General features: G+C 37.6%; 1 protein-coding gene across 1 annotated transcript in view; it reads left to right on the top strand.

Annotated features, from left to right (window-relative positions):
• GSTCD (glutathione S-transferase C-terminal domain containing) overlaps window positions 1-22,898 on the top strand; it is a 69,177-nt gene extending 46,279 nt beyond the window's left edge. Inside the window, exons 6-12 of the mRNA XM_082482649.1 lie at window positions 4,272-4,387; window positions 4,602-4,646; window positions 5,061-5,189; window positions 11,293-11,426; window positions 13,196-13,226; window positions 16,803-16,872; window positions 21,839-22,898. Coding sequence (XP_082338775.1) covers window positions 4,272-4,387; window positions 4,602-4,646; window positions 5,061-5,189; window positions 11,293-11,426; window positions 13,196-13,226; window positions 16,803-16,872; window positions 21,839-21,975 — 662 coding nt within the window. The 3' untranslated portion in view covers window positions 21,976-22,898. The remainder of the gene's footprint in view (window positions 1-4,271; window positions 4,388-4,601; window positions 4,647-5,060; window positions 5,190-11,292; window positions 11,427-13,195; window positions 13,227-16,802; window positions 16,873-21,838) is intronic.
• Window positions 22,899-23,992: the final 1,094 nt, after the last annotated feature.

Raw genomic sequence — 23,992 nt, 5'->3', positions numbered from 1 at the left:
TTGTGACCATTAATTAAAAATGAAAATATATCTTTCTGGCACTGTGTGGCAAACTGTCAGTTGGGTTCTTAGGAAGGGAGCAAAGCATTTTGTGGGGGCCTTTCAGTGTATTGGAGGAAAAGGTCACGTTCTTCAAGGTTTTACCTTACAGGGCTAAATTTCAAGCTACCTCCTCTCTTATTGTTCTTGAAGACAACAATTAGCATTGTATACCATCACAGGGCTTGAGAAATGCAAAGTGAGTTCTAGTGTTTTTAGACGCAGAAATTTTAGTTGAATTTATTGCCTATTTGCTGCAATGAAGGACTACTGTGCCCAGCTGTGCTAACTAACATTTGCTACAGGCTACATCATAGCTCGCTATGTTTCCCTAATTCCAGCTACTGAGCTTAAAATACAGCAGTAGAGCAGACAAAAGACCGATTGATTCAAGCTTGGGTTTCTTCATCTTTTAAGGGAATGTATGTTACTTATTGTTGGCACAGTAAGGGAAGATGAAACCTTGTGTGTTGGTAACCATAAAGAGTTAATTTTTTAGGGAGTTCTTAAAGGCTAATTTTTTTTTTTTTTTAAGTATTTCTTATTAATTTAATATTCAGGAGGTCAATTAACTGTGTGCTAAGTAGTGGATCTGTTGTTGCTGATGAAAGCTGTTACCATTTTACTTTTTGATTTTTAGTCACTCTGGGATCTATTTGCTGACTTTGCACAGTATGAAAATTTCATGGCATTTTTCAGGAGTTGTACTTGATATTAATAAATCCCAGACCTTATGGGAAAACCTTAGGGCTGGGTAATAATATCAGAAAAGTTGGGTAGGGAAGTAAGCATTTGCATGGATGGATTTTTGTGCTGTTTGTGGCACGACAGGTGCGGTCTGTCCTTCAGTATTCTGCAGGAAAATAGTTAAGAATATTTGTGCTACTGCCTGTTGAGAGACAGGAATTGGAAACAAAATTGTCTGTCTGGTCCCCCTCGTAATTACGCATATTGCAGTTGAAAGCAGATATAAGACAGCGATACAAAAGTTACCAGGGGAAAAGGCATTTACAGCAAATCCCATTAAATTAATTGCTGCAGTTACTTGAGCTCAGGAAGCCTTGAATGCTGAAGGCTTTTCCCCCAAGGGAGCTTGCGGAGAACCAACCCCTGTTAAAAATGAGTTACAGTGTAAATGAAGCCACCTAAGCTTATGAGGCAAATTTTGTTTCATTCAAACCCATTTTGGAGAACAGAGCTGACCTTGTATCATCACAGTGTATTTCTAACTCGGGGATTCTGTGTGCTTTGACTATGTTGAGGTTAAAAGGGCAAGTCCATACTGAATTCTGTCAAACAAAAAACTCTGTTTATGCTTTTATCATGCTTTTGGAAAGCCCGTTTTCCTATTTTTAGCTGAACCTGAAATTCTATGTGATTTAATTGATCAGGACTTATGTTGCTGCTTCCTTCTTGCCTTTTGTTCCTCCTACTGCTGTCCACTAGTTCTGGACCTGCAATATCACAGTTGTATCACAGTTAGAAGTGTGCCTGCAGTTTACAGCGGTAAGCCAAGCTAATTTTAAGCTTGGGTTTTACAAGGATAGGAGCCAAATAGGTTTCTGGAAGGCTAGCTTGCCCTAAACGCAGAGCTGTCGTAGCAGTGTTGCCATCGGTGTCCAAACTGGCTTGTATAAAGCAGGCTCAGATTTACTGAGCTGAGCCGGGATCACACCTCTTACAGCTGTGTAATCATAGTCAGATGTAGATATTGTGCATATACAGCTTGTAGCGGGCTTGTAAGGAAGCTGTATGTGTTGGGATGTCTGGACTTGCTTGGCTGCTCATTTGCTTATCAAATGAAAGAATTCAGACGTGACTCAGTTTCTTGCTGCCTCTATAAAAGGGGAAGGCATCTGGTCATGTTTTGGTTTAGAGTAGCATCTATTTCATTAAGTACTTTATCAGGTAGAATTGAAATAATTGAAACAAAAACAATAAGATCTGTTGATCGATGAAAACAAGCCCAAGTAGTAGCCTGTATTATCAAGATAAAAGTCCCTGTTAACTGTGTCCCCCTTGCCACAACTGTATTTCAGGTGTGTGGGATATGGCAGACAAATATAAATTATATTTCTTGATTCTTTTAATTTATTGCTCAGGTAGCCTAATTACATGAAAGCTATGTGCGGGACAACATCTACTTTTAAAACTCAATCAATCCATCGTGATTGTGTGTGCGTGTGTATATGTATATACATGTACACACAGAACGTACTTGTGTGGTTTTAGATATAGGATTTTCTAGGTGTTAATATCACAATACCTGTCTACCTAAAAAATTATAGGTTTGACCTCACAAGCTGAATTTGTAGCTCGAACACTGTGACGGCAGTGGATTTTACACATGCTGGAATGCCTGCATCTTCTGTTGGCTTCAGTTAGAACTGTAGGCATTGAGAGCATTTGAACATCAGTTTCTCAGATGAAAGCATGAAAATGCTATGGAGCAGTTCGCATAGATATTTGGCACACAAGGAATTAGGGTTTCCAGTATAGTCTTTCATAAAAGGTTTTTCCAAGGATCTGCTCATGTGAAAGAGATGATTTCTTAAAATGTATTTGTCATTTTACGTAATGTGGTAAAGGTTTCATATCCACAGTCCTTGTATACATTTTTGTCATTAGAAAGATTTTGTCATTTTCTGAGTCTCTTCTTTATGGTAAGTTTCACAAAGTGTAAAAAATCTTTGAAGTGTAACAGTGGTTTTATTTTTAGAAAATGTACTATTTTATACTTATAAAGCTGATAAGAAGTGAGGAGGTTGTGTTCAGTCTCTTAATTTCCATTAAGAAGTAGTACACATTTTACTATGTCACCATGCAGTGCAGTCACCTAGGAATATTTTTTAAAACGTCATTACTGTATTTTTTTAAATGACTGACTGTGCAATAACTGTGCAGAATGAACTCTGCCCTACTTCCTCTGCCTCCTGTTTCCATTTTTTCTCTTTTCCTTGCCCTGACACTGTAGAATGTAACACCTTGAAAAGTGATTTTTTTATTTTTTTTTTTCCTCATTCTATCCAGAGCAACATAGGGACAATTTTATCTAATGAGTTTGTTGAATTTGATGGATTATTTGTAAAGTGAAATGCTGTTTACAGTAAAATATAAAACAAAATAATACATTTTCAGGATAGAGATTTAAACAATAAACTTTATAATAAATGCAATTTATGATTATGATGATAAATGAATTGCTTTTGTAGTAACCAGGAAACTTCACTGATTTGTGGGTTTTATTCTAAAGTATTCCTCAGTAGTGGGGAAAAATGTATTTTTCATAGACAAAGTTAGTGAACTTAATACAAAACCTGAGAGTGCCCATACTCAAATATAATGTGGTACTCCAAGTAGAAAATATGTTCATATTTCAGAGAACACTAGCGTTGTTTGGTACACTTAAACCTCCTTCATGAAAACTCATTCAAGAGAGTTGTTTCATTACCTTTTTTCTTACTGTAAAGATGAGCTCGTGAATATTTTTATTGTCAATATCTATGTCAAACTCTGCTTTCTGGACAAACGAAAAGAGTATCAAATAGGACTGTCAACACTCTGTTAGCCCCACTGAGACGAAATGCATCTTTACAAATATGTAAGTGCTGACTGAACAAATTCATCATATCTGAAGCAACGGTATGTTGGACTTTACTGAGCACATTTGAAAGAAATTAATAATTTTTTCCATTTCTAGTTGTGTTATAGATGTGATGGAAAGACAGACTTTGCTACACAGGAGTATCCGCTTTGAGAAGTACCAATTTACACACACACTCATTTAAATAAACAGGGCTGCTTATTATGAAAAATGAAAATTGATAGGAGAAAGTACAACTATTAAAAGCAAGATGCTTAAGGGTAGTGTATAGATATAGTAAAGAGGGATTTATTTTGGCAACCTTACTACTGTGAATGGGTTTGCGCTCTGTTTCTGGGCATGATTCACAGGTTTGGAATATAATCAGGCTAGAAGTTTATATTAGCCTATTCCTAAGGATACATTAACAGCAACAGCTGGAAAGTAAGTTTGTAAAGATGCTAAAGTTTTAGGGAAAGCTCTCACAAATATTTGTGGGTTTAGCTCAAAGTGAGTTCAGATGCCCAAGTGTTCCAGCCAGTTTTTAGTCTCAGCTATAAACTTCATTTGCAATGCCTTGCACCCATTTAAAATTATCGGTGTAGAGAACTGCTGATCACTACGTAGGCATTTTCTCTGTCTTTCCCAGGAAAAATGTCTAGAGACCGGGCTCTGAGGAAGCAGCAGCAATTGAATAATTTGGTAGCAGCGGTGACAAAGCTTGCTAAGCCTGGAGATGTGATTGTGGATTTTTGCAGTGGAGGGGTAACGTATATTTTTGTTTACATGATGCATTTTCTTTCAGCTTTCATGTTTGCCGTTCTTGGCAGTTGCTGCCATAAAGCAAAGCAAAAGTACAAATGCTGAAATTTTAGCTGCTTTCAAAGGTTCCGTCACTGGTTAGAGGTCATGTAATGGGTCAGCAACAGGGGACACTGAAAAGTGATTTGGATTTTGTTGTTTGTTTTTGTTCTCACAGGGCCATGTTGGAATTGTTCTTGCTCACATGATGCCATCATGTCAGGTAATTTCTAAATAGAAAATACAGACAGTATGAGCTTTTCATCTCTGGTAATCATCTCAAAAAGATGTGCACGTAGGAAGAATAAATATAAAGATACAGTTGTCTCAGCAGAGGACTCGGATTTGAATCATGCAAATTTTTAGCATAATCCCAATTGCGTATGATGCTTTCCTGAGAAAACAAAAGTTATAGGAAAATATGAAATATTTACAAGCTGATTGATATTGGCGAGAATTAAATGGCTTGCATTTTTGTTTGGTTTCCTGTTAATTATTTTTTTGAGATCTCGGGCTCTGCCACAGGTAATTTAGAGGTTTTCTCAATTAAACTATTAAGTTTTGTGCTGGATGGTAATGTCGTACTTTGATTTCTCAGTGTTATTTTGCCTTACTTTCTGCTATGTATGAAATCTAGGTGGTGCTCATAGAAAATAAGGAGTTGTCTCTGATGCGTGCTAAAGACAGAAGTGATGAACTAGGTTTAAACAACATTTGCTTCATTCAAGCAAATTTGGACTATTTTAATGGGACTTTTAACATTGGGGTAAGTGATTATAACTTTTCCACTTCAGAGCTTCAGTATCTGGTTAATTATTTTTAAAACAACTAAAATATCTGAGAAAAGATAATCCTGTATGTCCTTACAAACAGGTATTTTTGATGCTATGAGAAGCACCCTTGTTATATTAATCTGTATTAAGTTTGTTTTGTATTTATTATTTGTTGCAAATTGACATGGCTTGTATATTAAATGAGTGAAGAAAGGAGTGTCTGCTCCAGTCAAAAATGCAAAAATATGAGTTCTGCCTGACCCTGTTGAAGAAAAAGTGGGGTAGATTCTTGGTTTAATCATGTTATTTTAAAATCGGTGATTCGTTAATGGATAAACTCTGGAGAAGGTTTTGAAGATGAGAAGAGAAGACTACTGTTGCTCAAATTAAGCAGGAGTACAGTAAAGTGCGATGAGAAGTGTAGTTAGGTGACAGAAAAAGCATTTTAAGATAAAGCAAACAACTCCAGACTACACAATGCAAAACTGAGAAGGAACTATCATGACAGAGAGATTGTTATGTTATGGATATACACGTGTATTTATTGTGTAAAGTACACTCAAGCTATATTTATAAAGGCAGAAGGATACCTCAGTTTTGTAGGACTTACGCTGAGCACACCTATTGCAGTCAACAGGTGGTATTCTGAAAGTTAACTGTACGTGAACAGACCAAAGCAAGAATCTGACTTCTGCAGGAGCAAAGTTAGGTGATTTGAATATGGATTCAAAGCATGTGTATTAGACCCTGAAAATAAACAAGATTAATGTCTTCTCTACACTTACGTAGGCCTAGTGAAGAGTAAGGTATAAATAGTCTTTTGTCCTGATTCCTGTCTCCCAGCTTTATATTCTGTTAATAGAGTATGAACTTCTGCAGCAAGCCCAAAGCTTTCAAGGTGACTCTGTTCTTTAAATTGCCCGTCCAAGGACCTACTTTTGGCTATAGGTTAGAATGTTTAATGCTGAAGGTTTATGGTACGTGAACAGCGCTGTTGAACTATTTGGTTGGTTTATTTAATAAAGGAAAAGAAATACACTGCAGAAGAAAGAGGAGAGTAAATTATTTTAGCCCAGTCCTTCCAAGTGTAAATTTCCAATTCTCTAGTTTTATTTTCTGTACTACGTTGTCATATAAATCTCAGTGGATGAACTAGAGATCTGTTTCAAAAAAATCAGGATCTCATGAATAACTTACTGAATTCTGTGTGTGAAATGTGTAATAGTTTTTCAGTGAAATGAGTCTCCAATTTTGTGATCATAAGAGTTCCTGTCTTCATTTTTGGGGTCTATTTTTAAGGTTAATACTAAATTAAATATCTCTATGGAGTTTTTATTTAAGAAAAAAATACTACATTTTCTCTTTTAAGTTTTGTGACAAGGAAAATATTGAAGCATAAGTCAGAAAAAATTGCTTGGAAATTCTTCATTTCCTGGCCTGTGATTTCAGTTTCTGTGACTTGATTCTGTAGTCTATTCAACCGACAAACCTGGAGCTTTCCCTTTTTGGGAGACCTGTATCAATCTCAGTTTCAGAATTAGTTTGTATCGTACCATGATTCACTCTTCAGGATTAGGTCATTAACTCAGCAATAACTTTGCTATGCAGCCACATTTAAGACAGGAGCTGACTGGTAGCACAAGTGTTTGGTGTGTTTGAAGGTATATAATGTAAAGTTTAGCTGCCTTAGTATCATTATGTCATAAACACTGGTCTGATACAAAAACAACAATATAATACCATAGTACATAGGTATGTACAAAGTTTGGCAGTGAATCATTTCTAAACCCATCTTCTGAGGCTTGTAAAGATATTCACTCATTGCATGACTTCACCATTTTCAGTAAAACAATACAGTGTGAATACAAGGGTGAACATGATGACAAGAAATTCACTGGTTTATAGTACTTGAAATTCTAAGAGGTATAGAGAAATGAACATGATAGAAGTCTTAATCTCTCTCCTTTTGGTGTTAGTTTAAAACATGTTCATATGCATTTTAGTTACCTTGACATCAAATGTGTGCATTAGATAGCTATTTACTTATCTGTTATCTGCCAGGAGTTGAAAAGCAGATTAAAAAAAAAAAAGTATAATAGAATCATAGAATACCAGGTTGGAAGGGACCTCAAGGATCATCTGGTCCAACCTTTCATGGCAAAAGCACAGCCTAGACAAGATGGCCCAGCATCCTGTCCAGCTGAATCTTAAAAGTGTCCAATGTTGGGGAATCCACCATTTCCCTGTGGAGATTATTCCAATGGCTGATTGTTCTCATTGTGAAAAAATGTCTTCTTGTGTTCAATCAGGATCTGCCCAGGAGTAATTTGTACCCATTACCGCTCATCTTTTCCATGTGACTCCTTGTAAAAAGGGAGTCTCCATCTTCTTTGTAGCCACCCTTTAAATACTGGAACATGGTGATGAGATCTCCCATAAGCCTTTTCTCAAGGCTCAACAAACCCAGTTCTCTCAGCCTTTCCTCATATGGCAGGCTTCCCAGTCCTTTGATCATCTTTGTGGCCCTTCTCTGGGTCCTCTCCGGCGACTACTTCCCTTTCACTCCACATAAATTTTCTGCCCTTATGGATTGTTGGGGTACTGAAGATCCAGGTTCAGAAACCTTGTCAGGGCAATCCCAAGCACACATACGGGTTGGATGGAGAATGGATTGAGAGTAGCCCTGAGGAGAAGGCCTTGTGGGTGTTGGTTGATGAGAAGCTCAACATGACCCGGCAATGTCCACTTGCAGCCCAGAAGGCCAACTGCATCCTGGGTTGCATCAAAAGTATGGCCAGCAGGGCGAGGGAGGTGATTCTGCCCCTCTACTCTACTCTCGTGAGACCCCACCTGGAGCACTGCGTCCAGCTCTGGAGGCTTCAGCACAGGAAAGACATGGAACTGTTGGAACGAGTCCAGAGGAGGGCCATGAAGATGATCCGAGGGCTGGAGCACCTCTCCTATGAGGAGATGCTGAGAGAGTTGGGGTTGTTCAGCCTGGAGAAGAGAAGGCTTTGTGGAGACCTTATAACAACCTTCCAGTTCTTAAAGCGGGGGCCTACAGGAAAGATGGGGAGGGACTCTGTATCAGGGAGTGTAGTGATATGACGAGGGGTAATGGTTTTAAACTGAAAGAAGGTAGATTTAGATTAGATATTAGGAAAAAATGCTTTACTGTGAGGGTGGTGAGATGCTGGAGACAGGTTGCCCAGGGAAGTTGTGGATGCCCCATCCCTGGAAGTGTTCAAGGCCAGGCTGGATGGGCCTTTGAGCAACCTGGTCTAGTGGGACGTGTCCCTGCCCATGGTGGGGGGCTGGAACTAGATGATCTTTAAGGTCCCTTCCAACCTGAATGATTCTATCATTCTACAGAACAACCTGTAGAGTGCCAAATGTACTGGTACACTGTAGTATTATATGTTGTACTACAACCACCAACAACAAAGGATTTCAGTCTAAAAGTGAAAGCTTTCAAATATTTGCATGCATTGTTCATTTACATGCCAACATGCAGAGGAGTGTTTGAGATCTTAGTTGTTTTTAATACTTATGTAGTACTCATAGTATCTAGCTAATTTGTGAGAACAAGTTGAAAAGTTTAAGGTTCTGTTGGGGGTGGAGTATGTCTCTTAGTGTGTTGAGTTCTTTTCTTTTTAAGATCACTGAAGTGAACTTGAGGTTTCATGAAACCTTTTCCCTTCACTTCCCTGCACGCTTTTCTGTGTGCACTAGTCTGTTCTGGGGAGTTGAAGCGCCAGAGGAGTGATACAGGGCAGTGGTCTCGCACTGCATTAGCTCCGTTGCTTTCTTCAAGGGCCACTTTGTTTTCACAGTATCACAGTATGCTAGGGATTGGAAGGGACCTCAAAAGATCATCTAGTCCAATCCCCCTGTCGGAGCAGGAACACCTAGATGAGGTTGCACAGGAAGGCGTCCAGGCGAGTTTTGAATGTCTCCAGAGAAGGAGACTCCACAACCTCCCTGGGCAGCCTGTTCCAATGCTCTGTCACCCTCACTGAGAAGAAGTTTCTTCTCAAATTTAAGTGGAACCTCTTGTGTTCCAGCTTGAATCCATTACCCCTTGTCCTATCATTGGTTGCTACTGAGAAGAGCCTGGCTCCATCCTCACTACATTCCCCCTTTATATATTTATAAACGCTAATAAGATCACCCCTCAGTCTCCTCTTCTCCAAACTAAAGAGACCCAACTCCCTCAGTCTTTCCTCATAAGGGAGATGCTCCACTCCCTTAATCATCTTAGTTGCCCTACGCTGGACTCTCTCCAGCAGCTCTCTCTCCCTCTTGAGCCGAGGGGCCCAGAACTGGACACAATATTCCAGATGCGGTCTCACCAGGGCAGAGTAGAGGGGAAGGAGGACCTCTCTCAATCTACAAGATCGAGTGTCTGCAGATGTATGGATTTGTGAACCAAATGCATTACCTGCATTAGTCCTCACTTTTTATTTTGTTTCAGATAGTGACTCTACTGTGTAGGATATCCTGAGAAAGCTTTGTCTTGAGTTTTATTTGTGATTTTCCACTTAACTAAATTGGTTCTGAGAAACCCAAAGAAGAAATCAGCTGTTGTAAAAGTTCATACAGGCTCAGCAAAGCTACTGTTTTTATCCACTGCTGTTTTAAGGTCTCTTTTACAAACATGCAAGCAAAGCAAAGGACTTTGTTTTCTGCTTGGATAGATGAGGAAGTAACTATAACAATATTCCATGACAATCTAATAGCTGCGGTACCAAGAATCTATTTCTGACGTTAAAGTAGTTTTATTTTTGTTGTTAAATTCATACGAGCAGAAAATTTCATTTTTTCATAATTTCATTGTGAATTTATGTTCTTAATAATTTTTACTGTTCTGCTTGAGACAAGAATATTTGTTAGCATCTGTATGCTGTTATAGTTCTGTTGATGATTAATGGTCTGCTCAGATGAGCTTACATCAAGCAGTCTGCAAGCAAAACAGTCTTTGTTTTAACCTATATCGGAGAGCAAAATTTTTCTCTTCCAACTGCTATACCTTGAAAAAAACTTTGAAGCCTGAAATCTGAGCTTTGCGGTTTTAAACTTTTTTTCCTAAATTTACAGTGAAGAAAAAAAAAAAGAACACGATGATGCAGTTTTACAAATCCGCACTGCTGCAGAAAATTAAAAACATGCCTCAAAAATGTCCTTAGTTTAATGAAAACATAGAGCAATGTGTATGCACCAGGCCTAGTCTTTGAGCTACTGAGTGCATGGAAGAAGGCAAAGAAAGTAATGCCTCCGTTTCACCTGGCTCGTTTGGTGTCACAGGAGAGAGCTGCTTGCCTTTCCTTGCAGTGTATTGAGTACAGCGATAACTTGCCTTTCTGTAGGAGAGCATGAAGAATTTAGGTGCAACCTGTGCGTTGCCCAAATACGCAATCGATGCTTGCAGGTAGCTGTTGTGATTGAATGACATTCTAGTTTTAGTTTGAGAGCCCATCACTAAGAAAAAGAAAACAATGAGGAGGAAAAAAGAAAAGGAGGGCAAGTTGTATTTGATGCTTCCCCCCTCATGTTTGTTTTCTAAAGAATTATTCAATACTTTACAATCAAATGATCAAAACATATGTATAAATTTTGTCCTTTAAATGTGACCTTCAGGTATATTTGTTACTTCTCTTACTGCTAAGTTGAAATCCAGTTTTGAAATATTTCTTTGTATTTCTAAGTCCTTTTTGCTTGACACAAATTTTTTACTAATGACCACAGTAGTTTTTCTTTTAATATTTTTTCTGGAGCTTGTTTTTTAATTTATTTGATATCACAATGCAATGTACTTGCCTTTTGAGTGCTTTTGGTGAGTGACCCTTGTTCAGTGTTGATGGTTGCCTTGTTAATGGAATAGGCCATAAATTTTCCTCAGCATAGATATGAGGGAGAGGAATGAAAAACAGAGGAATTAAGGACCAAGCCTTTGGCATAACAGGTTTCATTGCAAAAACTTCCGCATGTATTTAAGTAATTTAATCAACCAAAAAAATACCACAACAGGATTGTATTTAGAATATTGCAATAAAGGATTTTCTTGTTTCTTTGTTTTTTGTGTTTTTAACACTCCAGGTGGCTCTGCATGCTTGTGGTGTGGCAACAGACATGGTGATCGAACACTGCATCAAGGCACGGGCAGCCTTTGTCGTCTCCCCTTGTTGCTATGGCTTCATTCAAAACACAGTGAAGTTTAAATATCCACGAAGGTAAACTAAAGCTAACAAGATAAGCTTTAAAATATCAACTTAAATGAGGGAAGAAAATGCTAAAGGAGTATAGAATTAATCGATTGAAGACCTTCGGAAGCGTCTAAGCTAAATTGGTTCACAGTTCTAATACAACTGTTTCCTCCTCTTTCTCTTTGCAAACCCATCCTGAGAGGGATACAGACTGGTAATTCCTGGGTTATTTTTTGTCTGGATTTATCTATTCATAGTTCAGAAGACTTTATAACATCAACATAGTAGATACAGTATGTGAGAATCTATGTAATATGCAGACCTTTTACCTCGAAATCACAGTTAATAGAAAACTCATGAAAATTACTGTAAGAAGGGGAATTGACATTTTAATGTTGGAGAAAGATGTAGGCAGTCAACTTAAAGAAATGGGTCTGCCTTATACCACAGTTTACTGCTTGTGAAACTCTTCTGATTTATTCCCAAGTAGACAAGCTCTTCTGTATTTCAGTTCATATTTTTAATACTTTTTCAATGGACTGTGTAGATACTTTGTCATCTTCAAATCTGCCATGTTGGAGATATTTATATATCTCAGGCTTAAGAATTTTAATGCCTCTGATATAAATAAATTGTAAAAGGTAAGGATAAAGTGGCAGAAGGTAAGAGGCTAACAGCTTTCTGAGGCAGAACTAGATGGGGAAGAGGGTTGTGCTTTTTTTTTTTCTCACAAAGCTGGCTTTTCATTTTGGATGTCCAAGATTAATCAGATTTAATTCTACTAGGAATTACAACATTGACTTAGGTATATATTCGCTAAATTAAGAAACTGAAACAAGCTGTCTTAAAAGGAATCAACAAATCTAAAAAAACTTATGCATCCGTGTTAAATATTTGTCATATTTTTCTGTAATATCAAAGTGTGCTGTCACAGAAGTGTGGGTCGAGTAAATATTTAGAATTTGTCTGTTTGATAAACTTTGTATTTAACAGTGTATTTGTAGTCAATTTGATTCTTCCATCTTTTTATGTGTGTCCTTCTCTGTTTTCTCTTGTAACACAGTAAAACAAATAAGTATTCTTAAGGAAGAAGCAATACAATTTTGTCTCCTGAAGTTAGCAGGCATATAGCTTTTCTCTGTTGACTTGTTTTAAAATGGACTGGATACTGTGTAACTTTTGACCATTTACGTTTTCAGATCATGAATACTGGAAATGCTCATTATGTTAGAAAACTTTTGTTGCTGTAGATGCTGCAAGAATGTAAATTATGGTCTTGTGTTTGTGAAAATTTTGAATCTAACTTCCTAAGCCTATGTAGAAAATTATCAACCCTAGCTCGAACTATATTTTAGGGTTTGCTTTTTATTTTTTCCTAATTTGATATGATCATAAAGCATGATACCATATCACCTGTGTTCTATGCTCAATTCCACTGTAGATGTACCTTACTTTTGTGACACAAACAAAATATATGCATGTCTAAAGGTTGCGTACATGTAATCTAAAGTATTTATGTGACAACATGGAAATGCCAGTAAGTCTGTGTTAGGATTTGTAATGATCTAAAGGGAGAATTTTTGTGAATAATACAATTGGAAAAAAAAGACAATACCAAATACACTTTTCCTTTCCTAGTGAACTAGAACTGTAATAGTTTCTGGATTTTGAATGCCTTTTCTGTAGGATACAGATATTGCTATTTTGTTTAAAATGTGTTCAAGTATGTAATGATTGCTTCTACTTTCCACCTCTGCTTTTCTAGATGTTAATTGAATTGGTCTATTTTTTTTCAGTCATCAGTTCAAAGAAATTTTGTCCTACAAGGTATGTAAAAGGGTTGTGGGGCGAGGTGGGAGGGTTATGTGCAGTTTCCTGTGTTTCACTGGGTCTTCTTATTAAATGAAATATAAGTGGTTATCTTTTAATTGCAAAGAGGAGTATGTGTTATGTGAAATGTTCATTAGTAGTGCAGATGTCATAGTACTTTCCACCATCCATTTTTTGACTTTTTTTCTTCAATAAAATTAAATGTTTTTTCCACAAAAGAACTTTTTAAATCATAATATATGTGAGCCATTCCTAAGATACTTCAACATGCACCAGTTAACAATTACAGGATGCCAACTTATGTAGATCTTAAATACAACTGTTTATACTTTGGAAATGTCTGGTTATATTTTAGGTAAAAATATTAATTTTCTGATGAACTTTAGATAAGTAGCAGGAATTTGGAGATTATCCTTTTTAGTCCTCAAGTAAGAGGGCAGTTAGAAAATTCAGAAAATTTCCAGCCATCTTATATAGGGAAGTTCAGTTGTCTGGTAACACAAGTCTTATCTTCATGGCAGTCTGGTTTATGTGCACTTCACTAATTCATATGGAAATAAATGTCCGTAGAGTGAGATGATAAAAGCGGCGTGGTGGATTTAGACCTGCCATTATTTTTTCCCTTGATGAACATTATTTTCAACACATTTATATGTTTCTAACACATAATCACAAAGAACTCTGGTTTCAATTCAGAAAAAGTTTATTTACTAACATACTAGTAAAAGTAGACCTGTTGACAGTACAGAGAGAGATTGTGACAACTGTAAAGTCAAGGATGCCTAGATTAGGGTAGTGTGTATAATCTCATTAAAGATCAGTGAATTTTTTTCTTAATGTGTTAATCCATGGAGGTTTAAATCACAGGGTTTGCCAACACTATAGAAGTTCCAGCGTTTTATTATTTGTGTTGAGGAAGGGCACAGGGGCCAAGGACAATGCTGAAAAATATTACTGCTCTTGATAATGTTAGAGTCTATACAAATGGTCTAGGCTGGTTGGTGCCTCAAATAATCCTACTTATAAATAACTTCTTTTATACAGCTAGCTATAGGCGTTTTTATATTTCATATTAATAAATTGTTACAGGTTATTGGCTACTAGCCAAAGCTGCCATGTGTTAGCCAGACATTGTCTGTGTCACCCCCCTCCGGTTCCCATTTTAAATTTCTCTTATCTTTCATTTTAGTGAGATCTAAAAAGACATCCAGAAGTCTGGCAATTCCAAAACTTTTTTGATGAGAACATTATGCTGTAATTCATTAGTTTATAGCTGCAAAGAATAAGGTTATGATAGCTGTAGATTTCTACCATGATACATTTTGAGACTCTATTTGTCAAGACACTCTCCCTATAGGAGAATTGGAAAGTAAAACTGAATAACTTTGCCCATACAGCTCTGAAAATTTAATAGGAATTGAAGGCGTGGGTGTTCTAGTAAGCAAGTTAACTGTTTATGCACACACAAAGTTTGGGCAGTTTATAATTATTATCCTCATTATTTTGGAAATGCTTTTCTTATTTCTGCCAACAGGGAATGGGAAAATTTAATGACTGTGCCATGGGGAAACGATGTAATCATAACTTAGAGCCTAGTTTAACTTTTTGGATCATTTCCTTAGGAAGCCAAGGCATAAGAGTCAGTCCAAATTTTCGGGTTGGCAAGGCTTACCTTGGCTCTGGTCTAGTCGGATGCGCTGAGAACCTGAAGTTGCAAAGAGCCGGGTTGTGTTGAGTGCCTGAAGGCTGGTGAGGGGTTCTGTGCTAACGTGTATCTTCTACCTCTCCTCTGTATCCCTCTTTTTCTCCCCAAGCTGCGTATCACTGCTTCTTCTCTACTAACAGCAGCCACATTGCCTGTGGCTCTCCTCCTCCATTCTTCAGTAGTCATATCTGGGTTTAATGTTTTTGGCTCTTCTGTACTACAAAAATAGACATATTTGAACTGACTGGGTATAACATGTTTAAGTTCTAAACATATTATAACATGTTCTCAGTTTGCTTACATATTTTTTATGGAGCTGTGAGCTGAAAACCTTCATGTGAATGAGTTGTACTAGGGAACAAATATCCCTGCCTCAAGATACTGTAAATTTATCTAAATGAGTAATACTCGACCATCACGTAGTGATAATATTTTTTTTATAGTATCTGGGCAAAGTTTTTTGTGGTCAGGTGTCTTAAATTTATGAATTGGATGGAATGGACTGTGGAGGAAGTTACCATCTTGATTTAATATGAAGATGGGATTTAATTCAGGGCTTTTGTGACATGAAGACTACTGGATGTTTATGTCTGGAAAGGAAAAAAAAAAAGTCAGAGTAAGTACCTTTGCTTCAGGATACTGAAGTATCCTCAGGTGAAGTTGCTCTCTCCATCTATTACAGGAACCAGACCTTTAAAATTATCATTTTATATCAGGCAAGAAAAAAAAGTTTTCTTTCTGATGCAAGACGTGTCCTTTTTTCAGAACTATAGCTCTGGAAGCTTTGCTAAGCCGAGCACTTTTTGTTGTTGTCCATTTCCGTTTTCTCCCAATGGTGGTATACGAGACTTGGGAGTGTTGTACAGTTCTAAAATGGTTCTGATTTACTCTGTCCTGTACTTAATATTGCAGCTGTCCCAAAGAGCACAGCTGTCATCAGGGCATTAATTTCATGGCTACACCTTCAAGGCTTTTTGTCTCACCATCTGGCTAACTTGCCTTCCTTGGCTTGGCTGGCCTTTGAGATACAATTGTGCTAGCACAGACGGTGTTTTTTGAAGGCAAATGAGGATGGGGTTCTGCTTGCCTGTGTAGCGATCTAAGCAGGGAGTAAGGTGGTGGAGTTAACTCTCCGCTGCACCATTCCCCTGGGTGACAAGACAAGAAGAAATCAACAGCAGCTGTTGTAGAAGCCTCTGCAGAAACTTCAAGTGGAACAGGGATAGCTTGAAAGTGAATTGTGCTCTTTCTGAAGTAGGAAACTCTCCCATTCACAGCCAGGTGTTTTTTGCCTTTAGGATCAATTTTGCCTTCAGGATCTTTTGGGTTGATCCTGAATGGATGTGGAGGAGCAGAGGAAATTTGACCCACAAGGCAATTCTTCTGGGATTCAAAATCACTGCTTGGGAGAAATGTGCAGTAGTTCAAATCACCTACTTAATAATTTTGTCTTGGCCGCTTATTGATGTGGAGATGAAGCCCCATGATGATGACTGTGCTAAAAAAAAAGGCTGTGTCGCTCATTAGCGATTGAAGACAAAATTAGTCTGTAGTATGTATATGAAGAATGCTATCTTGTATACGTTGCATCCAATTCAAGTACTGCAGAGAATTAGAGAAATTTTAGCAAGAAACAAATAGTCATGTGTAGAAATGTGGTCATGGTTACAAACACTTGACTTACATGCTTATTTACAAGTCAAGGCAGTATCAAAATTAGGATTTGCATGCAGGTAACTTTTCTAGAAACATAGTCTTCAATATGATAGTGGGTTTGATACTTTCAAGCATTTAATTAGAGTTTTCTTACTTTATTTGGAAGAGGGAAATGTTACAGGACAAAATTTCTTACTTTCTTTTTTTTCTAGGAGCACATGATCCTTTGCAGATTTGCAGATCAGACAGCTGTTCAGCTTCCACCTGAACGCCGGCTAATAGGTAGGAATTTCTGCAGCTGTTGTGTAAATTATCTTAGTAATGGATTTACTTTGCTATATAAAGAAAGTAGTAGTACATTTTTAAAGAGGGCATTAAGTTGCTCTCTTCACATAACACTTGAAAAATTTAAGTTTCTTCACATTTCTCCTGTTGCTGTTCTGAACTGTGGTATATAAACTCCTCTTCATTCAAAATTGTCAATGTGAGAGAGAGGATTTGCATTTTACTGATTTTTGTTGCTCCACCTTTTTTTTTCTCTCATAATTCTCTGAAAAGAATGAGGTTTTTCTAAAGTTCACTAAAGTCCTGCTGTTACTGGTTTATCTTACATTAAAAGCACAGGGTATTGGTAGTGGTGAGTTTCAGCGTGCACCATTTGTTCTGCTTGTAATCGCTGGTGATAACTCTTTTAGAAGGGCAAAATTCTAATGACAGCTGGAAACAATAAGGCTAAATTTCAGACGTTGAGCTAGCTTTGGTACAGGCAGGCTTAAGAACATATAAACCTATTTGGCCCACCTCATTATTAAGATCATCATAATAATTTTAGAAAAAAAAACAGAAGGTTTTCTGGGATTTTTTTTTTTCTTTTTAATAGTGAATAATATTTTTAATTTGAAGGCTTTGCCAAGAGCATGGTTTGGCTTACCCCTGGGTTACCAGCCTTCCCATTGTGGGGAAACTTATGTTACAGCTACAGCAGTGCATGACTCAATTTTTACCATTCAGTAGTCAGTTCTGTTTCAGGTTTGTACTTTATTGCCATTCTGAGTAAGAGCAGCTGCCTTCTGTGGGACATTTCCGTGCAATTAATGGCCAAAGTAAGTTGATCCCTGAGATTTTAGTTGCTTGGTCAGGTGTCAATGATTTCTGAAGAAAAGAAATGCAAGAAGCAATCTTTAAGATAGCAGAGAATTTCATTACTCAGGAGGACAGCAAAATGCATAACACTTCAAATATTTGGAATAAGCAAAGCCATTTCTTCATTATGTGCAATGTTCTAGTATTCTGTGGCTTACAAAAAAGGTATAACGTGTTCCTGTCTGGTATTAATGTTCTGATGGAAGCTATAAACTAGCTTCCAGGTCAGAAAAGACAGAAGGGGCTGGGAACCCTCCGGATATAACTGTGCATTCTTGGCTTGCAAGAAACACTTAGAAAGTATATTAAAGCAGTAGTAGCAAATAATCATAATGTTTTCAGAAAGCTTCATTTGAAGAATTCAAAGTATTCCTTACACCCACTGCACAAAAAGAAAATAATACAGGTTCTGAGATAACAATATCTATTTTATAATAAATTTGTCAGCTCTTGCTATCATCACAGTATTTGAAAAAAATAAAACAAAAGAGCAGTGTTCAGTTCCCAGTGTAGCACCCCACATTGTCTCCTGCTGCTTGCCAGGTGAACTGAGAATTGGAAAAGGGCCCAAAAAAAACTTTTTTGAAAGATTGTAACTTTTATCTGTTCTCTGTCTCTGAAACTGCGGGGTTTTTTTTTGGTTTTGGTGCCCCCCCACCCCAACTTAACTTTTATGTGCTTTGCCTTGGCAAAAAACCCAAACATAAATCTTATTCCTCTGCCTTCCCATACATCATTGCTTTTTCTGTTTTAAGGAATGTTATTTTTTCTTTAAGTTGTTCTATGTAGTATTAATCTGTTTCTGTGAAGATCATACCTGTTTCAGTGTTCTGTTTCAGCTTTGAAACTTGTTTTATGGGAATCTTGTTGGGGTACTTTTAAGTTTTGCTTGCAAATAATTGAAGATTGTATCAGATCAGTGTTACAGCCGTGGTGAGATTTATTTATTTTATTTAATTTTGTGCAATGCATGATCAGGTATTGAGAAAACTGTGTAGATTTCATTTAATGAAAATATTCCTGAATGCGTGAAGACTTTCTGTTCTATTGTAAATGGTGGCAAAATGACTTATTCTGCTACTTCTTTGCATATTTAAGGATTGCATTGTAAACTGTATTTTAGCAATTACCACTGAATTTATGCAGCTTCAGTGAAGTAACAAATCATTTTGATTCTTTACCCATAAGCTCCTAAAGCACTGAAGTACAGCATTCTGTCTATGTCTGTCATGGCTGAAACAATGCATTTATCAAAAGAGTTATCACCAATTTCTGTAGTATCTGTGAACGTAAAAATACACAGTTGAACTCAGTTCCGCTACACACAGCAATTCCCTCTTAAATGAACAAAGTTCTGTTTCCCATTTTCACTGAACATGTGCATTTTACGCACTATATGCAGCAGTGGGACCTGAGTGCAAACACACTGAACGGCTTTGTGAACATTGGTACAGGGCACCTAATTTATTCTATCTGATCACAGAACTGCTCCGTGTATTTCACACGATCTTACTGAGAGCACCCGGGGAACCAGGCCCCAGTTGTGACAATCCCGTCTGCCCCTTAGTGTGTACACTTTGCATAACAATGATATTGCTGTCAGTGGCAGGAGCGTGTACATGCCATTTTGTTCAACGAGCTGCAGAAGGTGATTTTCTATGAAACTACAAATGTGGGAGAATAGTGCCACAAGAAGTAATTTATGGAGATTGGTCCTGGTTGGTTATATAAACTGGTAATTTCTCCCTGCAACATATAATTCCATACAGGACTGAGTTGGAAAGTTCTTTTTCAAGCTTAACCTTATTATTGTATCTCTAAATTGTCTGCTACTCAATTACTACCCCTCTCAAATTCCAAGCCACTGGCAGAAGTGACACCAACATTATGACATTTGGAGAAGTCAAAGTAGTGAAATTCTTTTGTAAATAAAGAATTTGGCTTCGAAAGAGAAAATACTTTTGGCCAATGGCTCACTGTGGAAAGAATGAATAGATTGGACTGAGTACTTTATTAAATTGTGATGTGCATCAGCTGTTCTGAAATACAAGCATACTGAGAAGCATGTTAGTGCCACCCACCCAAAAACTTCTACAGGCACCTAAGAGATGTGTGCCAGGGCTTGTAATGATACAGGCACTCAAGCTCTTTATGTGTTCAGGGGAGAGAGGTAGGCAGTTCCAGAGGGTAGTTGGGAATGCCAGACTTGTATCCTGATGGCAGACAGAATGAATGCTCCTGTCTCTTCCCTTCATCAAATCATACAATCATAGAATCATTTTGGTTGGAAAAGATGTTTAAGATCATTGAGTCCAACTGTTATCCTAGGACTGCAAAGTCCGCCACTAAAACATGTCCCTAAGCACCACATCTACCAATCTTTTAAACACCTCCAGGGATGGTGACTCAACCACTTCCCTAGGCAGTCTGTTCCAATGCTTGACAACCCTTTCAATGAAGAAATTTTTCCTAATGTCCAACCTAAACCTCCCCTGGCGCAACTTGGGGCTGTTTCTTCTTGTCCTGTCGCTTGTTACTTGGGAGAAGAAACCAACCCCCAACTTACTGCAACCTCCTTTCAGGTAATTGTAGAGTGATAAGGTCAGTCTCAGTCTTTCAGATAATTGTAGAGAGTGATAAGGTCAGCTCAGTCTTCTGTTCTGCAGGCTAAACAACCCTGGTTCCTTCAGCTGCTCCTCATAAGATGTTCTTTAGGCCCTTCACCAGCTTCGTTGCCCATCTTTGGACACCCTCCAGCACCTCAATGTCTTTCTTGTAGTGAGGGCCAAAACTGAAGACAGTATTTGAGGTGTGGCCTCACCAGTGCCAAGTACAGGGGGACAATAGCTTCCCTAGTCCTGCTCACCACACTATTCCTGATACAAGCTAGGATGCCACTGGTCGTCTTGGCCACCTGGGCACACTGCTCGCTCGTATTCAGCCGGCTGTCGACCAACACTCACAGATCCTTTTCCACTGGGCACCTTTCCAGCCACTCTTCCCCAAGCCTGTAGCATTGCATGGGGTTGCTGTGACCCAAGTGCAGGACCTGACACTTGGCTGTGTTGAACCTCATACCATCGGCTTCGGCCCATCGATCCAGCCTGTCCAGATCCCTCTGTAGGGCCTTCCTACCCTCAAGCAGATCAACGCTCCCACCCAGCCTGGTGTCCTCTCAGACCCCAAATACATTTAACTGTACAATTCTGTCAGAAACAAGAAAAGATGTAGGATCATTGGCTCTGAGACTGAAGCAGGATTGTGCCTTGTTTGTGACTTGAGACTGTATGACAATAAGTGATAAAACGTTTCAGGGAAGTGCTAAATCTTTCTCACAAGAGAGTTTCAAACTGCTGAAAATATGATCAAATAAATGCTGTTATTTCAGAACATAATAATCAATTATAATGAGTAAATATATACAGACTAATAGGCCCTAATAGGTCTTGCTGTGGCTGTATCACAATACAAACTTCAAAGCAGAAAAAAACCCTTGAATTTATCCTTCCCATTTTTTCTGCAGGTAAATCTGAGAGAAGATTAGTTTTCATTAGTAATTTAGTATTTTTGTGTATAAGCAGTTACATTCATACGTCTCAAATCAATTATACTGGATCACTGTTTGGTATTTTAGTCTTTTATTGGTATTCAATAACCAGAGATTTTAAGTTTTTAGGTGAAAGTACAGGAGGAAAACAGTTATGGTTATAACTGGTTATATATGGTTATATATATAAATTCAGAGAGCTAAGGGATAAACTAGGCATTTTTTTTCTTCCTATGGCTTTTACATTAATGCATGGACTTTTCTGTAAGTTTTGGGGATATTTAAAAATAGTTGTGCCTGTTATTTTTCTCCATATGTAAAGAGTTAATAATCCTCAAGCTGTTTGCTAAATGAGGGTTACAAGTCACAGATGTGATTTTGAACTATTAATGCCTGTCTGAAGTAAAACAGATTAAGATAGTTTTTTAAGTGGATTTGGAGCTTAATTTTTAGATGACTTACTGATGTGTTTTCCTAACATTGAATATTGAAGTGCACGTTTCTGATAATGTTTCTACATTTTTAGAGTTTCCATGCTCTCCTTTGCTCTTGTTTTAGGAAAGCAGTGTATGGGGCTTGTGGATCTGGATCGGGCATGGGCTGCAGAAGAACATAACTACTCTGTCCAAGTTATATCTATGGAGCCAGAGAGTTGTTCGCCAAAGAACAATATGTTTGTGGGCATCCCTACTTAGAGTGTGAAACTTGCATTTGATTTGAAGTTGAACATAAATCTTTGGCGGATAATGACATCCAGCAGATACAAGCATAGCTGGGAACCAGACATCACGCGTCTTGAACCCATTGCGCTGGGTAAAGGAAGCGGCACAAAAAGTCTTAGAAAGTGAACTGCATGCAGAGCGTCACAAATCATATTTGTTATTTGTCATTAAGCAACTTTTGGTTCTCTTACTGAGAAGTTTCTGGATCTAATGACTGTGCATGGAATCATATCCAGCTGAAAAAGTTTAGAAAAAAAGATGGTCTCAACGAAGGGAAGGTGATTTCCTTTTTCGTAAAGCTGTCTTGGCTGCTTCGAAATTGTGCTCATGTTCAAAACTGTTTGTGCTCATAAGCAGAGCAGTTATCAGCCAATAATGCAGATCACTAGAGGACCAGAAAAGATCAAATTTATGATGTTAGTGAAGAAGGCTGTGCAACAGGTGGTGGCTTGACTTGGCTAAAGAATTCCATACTACTATAGGAAGATTATTTTTAATAAAAGTTCATCTGAATACTTTGGGCATCATTCTGCTTATAGAAAAATGTATTCTAACTTGCCAATTTTCTTAAAAAGACTTAAAAATTATCTCTAAGTATTATACAAGAATTCTGTAACCATAATTCTGTTTAAAGAAAGCAAACGTCTATCTACTGATTGACCAGATAACGGGAGCTAGTGGTGATGTTAGCAAATGGATACTTCACTGCCTCCTCTGCTAATTGAAGTGTATTGCTTCCCATTCTTAAGAAACTTGCTGTCAGAAGGAATCTTTAAGGGCAGTTTGTGTCTCTGTATTCATCACCTTCATTGATTTTATATTCAGTTTAAAATTTGGAAAAGTTGCAGTTGTGGAACCATTTGAAAAGATCAATCCCAGACATGTTACTGTAAAATGAAAATAAACGTTCTTCTGTGCTTTGATTAGTAGGCAGTTTTCTACCCTAATTTAAAATCATCTGTTGACACTAACACAATGGAAGATCGCTTCTAACAAGATTTTTCTGCCACAGATTAATTTAAATATATCTGAAGTTTGGTCAGTGTGAATATGCCTTCAGTGCATGTGGCAAACAGAATTACAAACAACCATAGGTATTGGAGGAAAAAAAAGATCCTGAAATATTTTATTCTTCATGAAACTTAAATATCTAAAAGATCGAAATACTTGGGTTTTTTAAATGTGAAGACTGAAGGAAGCTGCACACTTATTTGGAAGCACAAAGGTAAGCAAGTGAGTATGATTTCATATCTTTAGCCTGATAATGACATAGTACTTTTTCTGCAAATTTTTATAGTTACAGGAGTAACTGGAGGTTGGAAGAATACATAGCAAATACAAAATATATGGCAATACCAGTTGCCTCCAGGATTTTCTTGCATACTTATTTGAATATTTGAATGAATGAATATATGAATATTTGGCATGGTCTGATATTATGCAATAATAAACAGCTTTCAGTAGAGCAAAAATCTGCACTGCTGCGTGTTTCAGAATTTCTACAATATCTGTCTGAATAGTCTGTAATAGTATTTGGATCTACTGGAATAGAAGATAGAAGTACTACATTTGGGATGTGCCACAGGGAGCATGTGTCCAATTGAATAAAAGATAGAAATGGCTTTTTTAGCAGGCAAAACCAGTATTTCTTGGAAACAGGTGGAGAAGGAGCCATATTTGGACAAATGTTCAAGAGGTTATTAGGTGCTTAGCATTTGGGGTTTTTTTTCCATTTTTTAAAGTACCTGTTTTCGTGTTAATGATGCAATTTCCCACAGGTCTTGCTTATTTGTGACTTAAGTAAATTATTTTATAGCTGCTGTCCCTCGTAAAACTAGGCTTCACAGGCAGAAAAGGTTTATAGAAGCAAGGGAGAAAACCTGCAAAACTGGTGCTGTGTTTATACATATCATGACATCCCATTTTTCTTGGATGAGCCAAACTACAGAAAGTGAGTTTCTGACAGATTTATTTTTTCCAGAGATCAGTT

This window comes from Vanellus vanellus (assembly GCF_965231255.1).
Source record: "Vanellus vanellus genome assembly, chromosome: 4".
NCBI classification, from domain to species: domain Eukaryota; kingdom Metazoa; phylum Chordata; class Aves; order Charadriiformes; family Charadriidae; genus Vanellus; species Vanellus vanellus.
The sequence above is the reverse complement of the archived record's forward strand: the minus strand, read 5'-3'. Positions and strand labels throughout refer to the sequence as shown.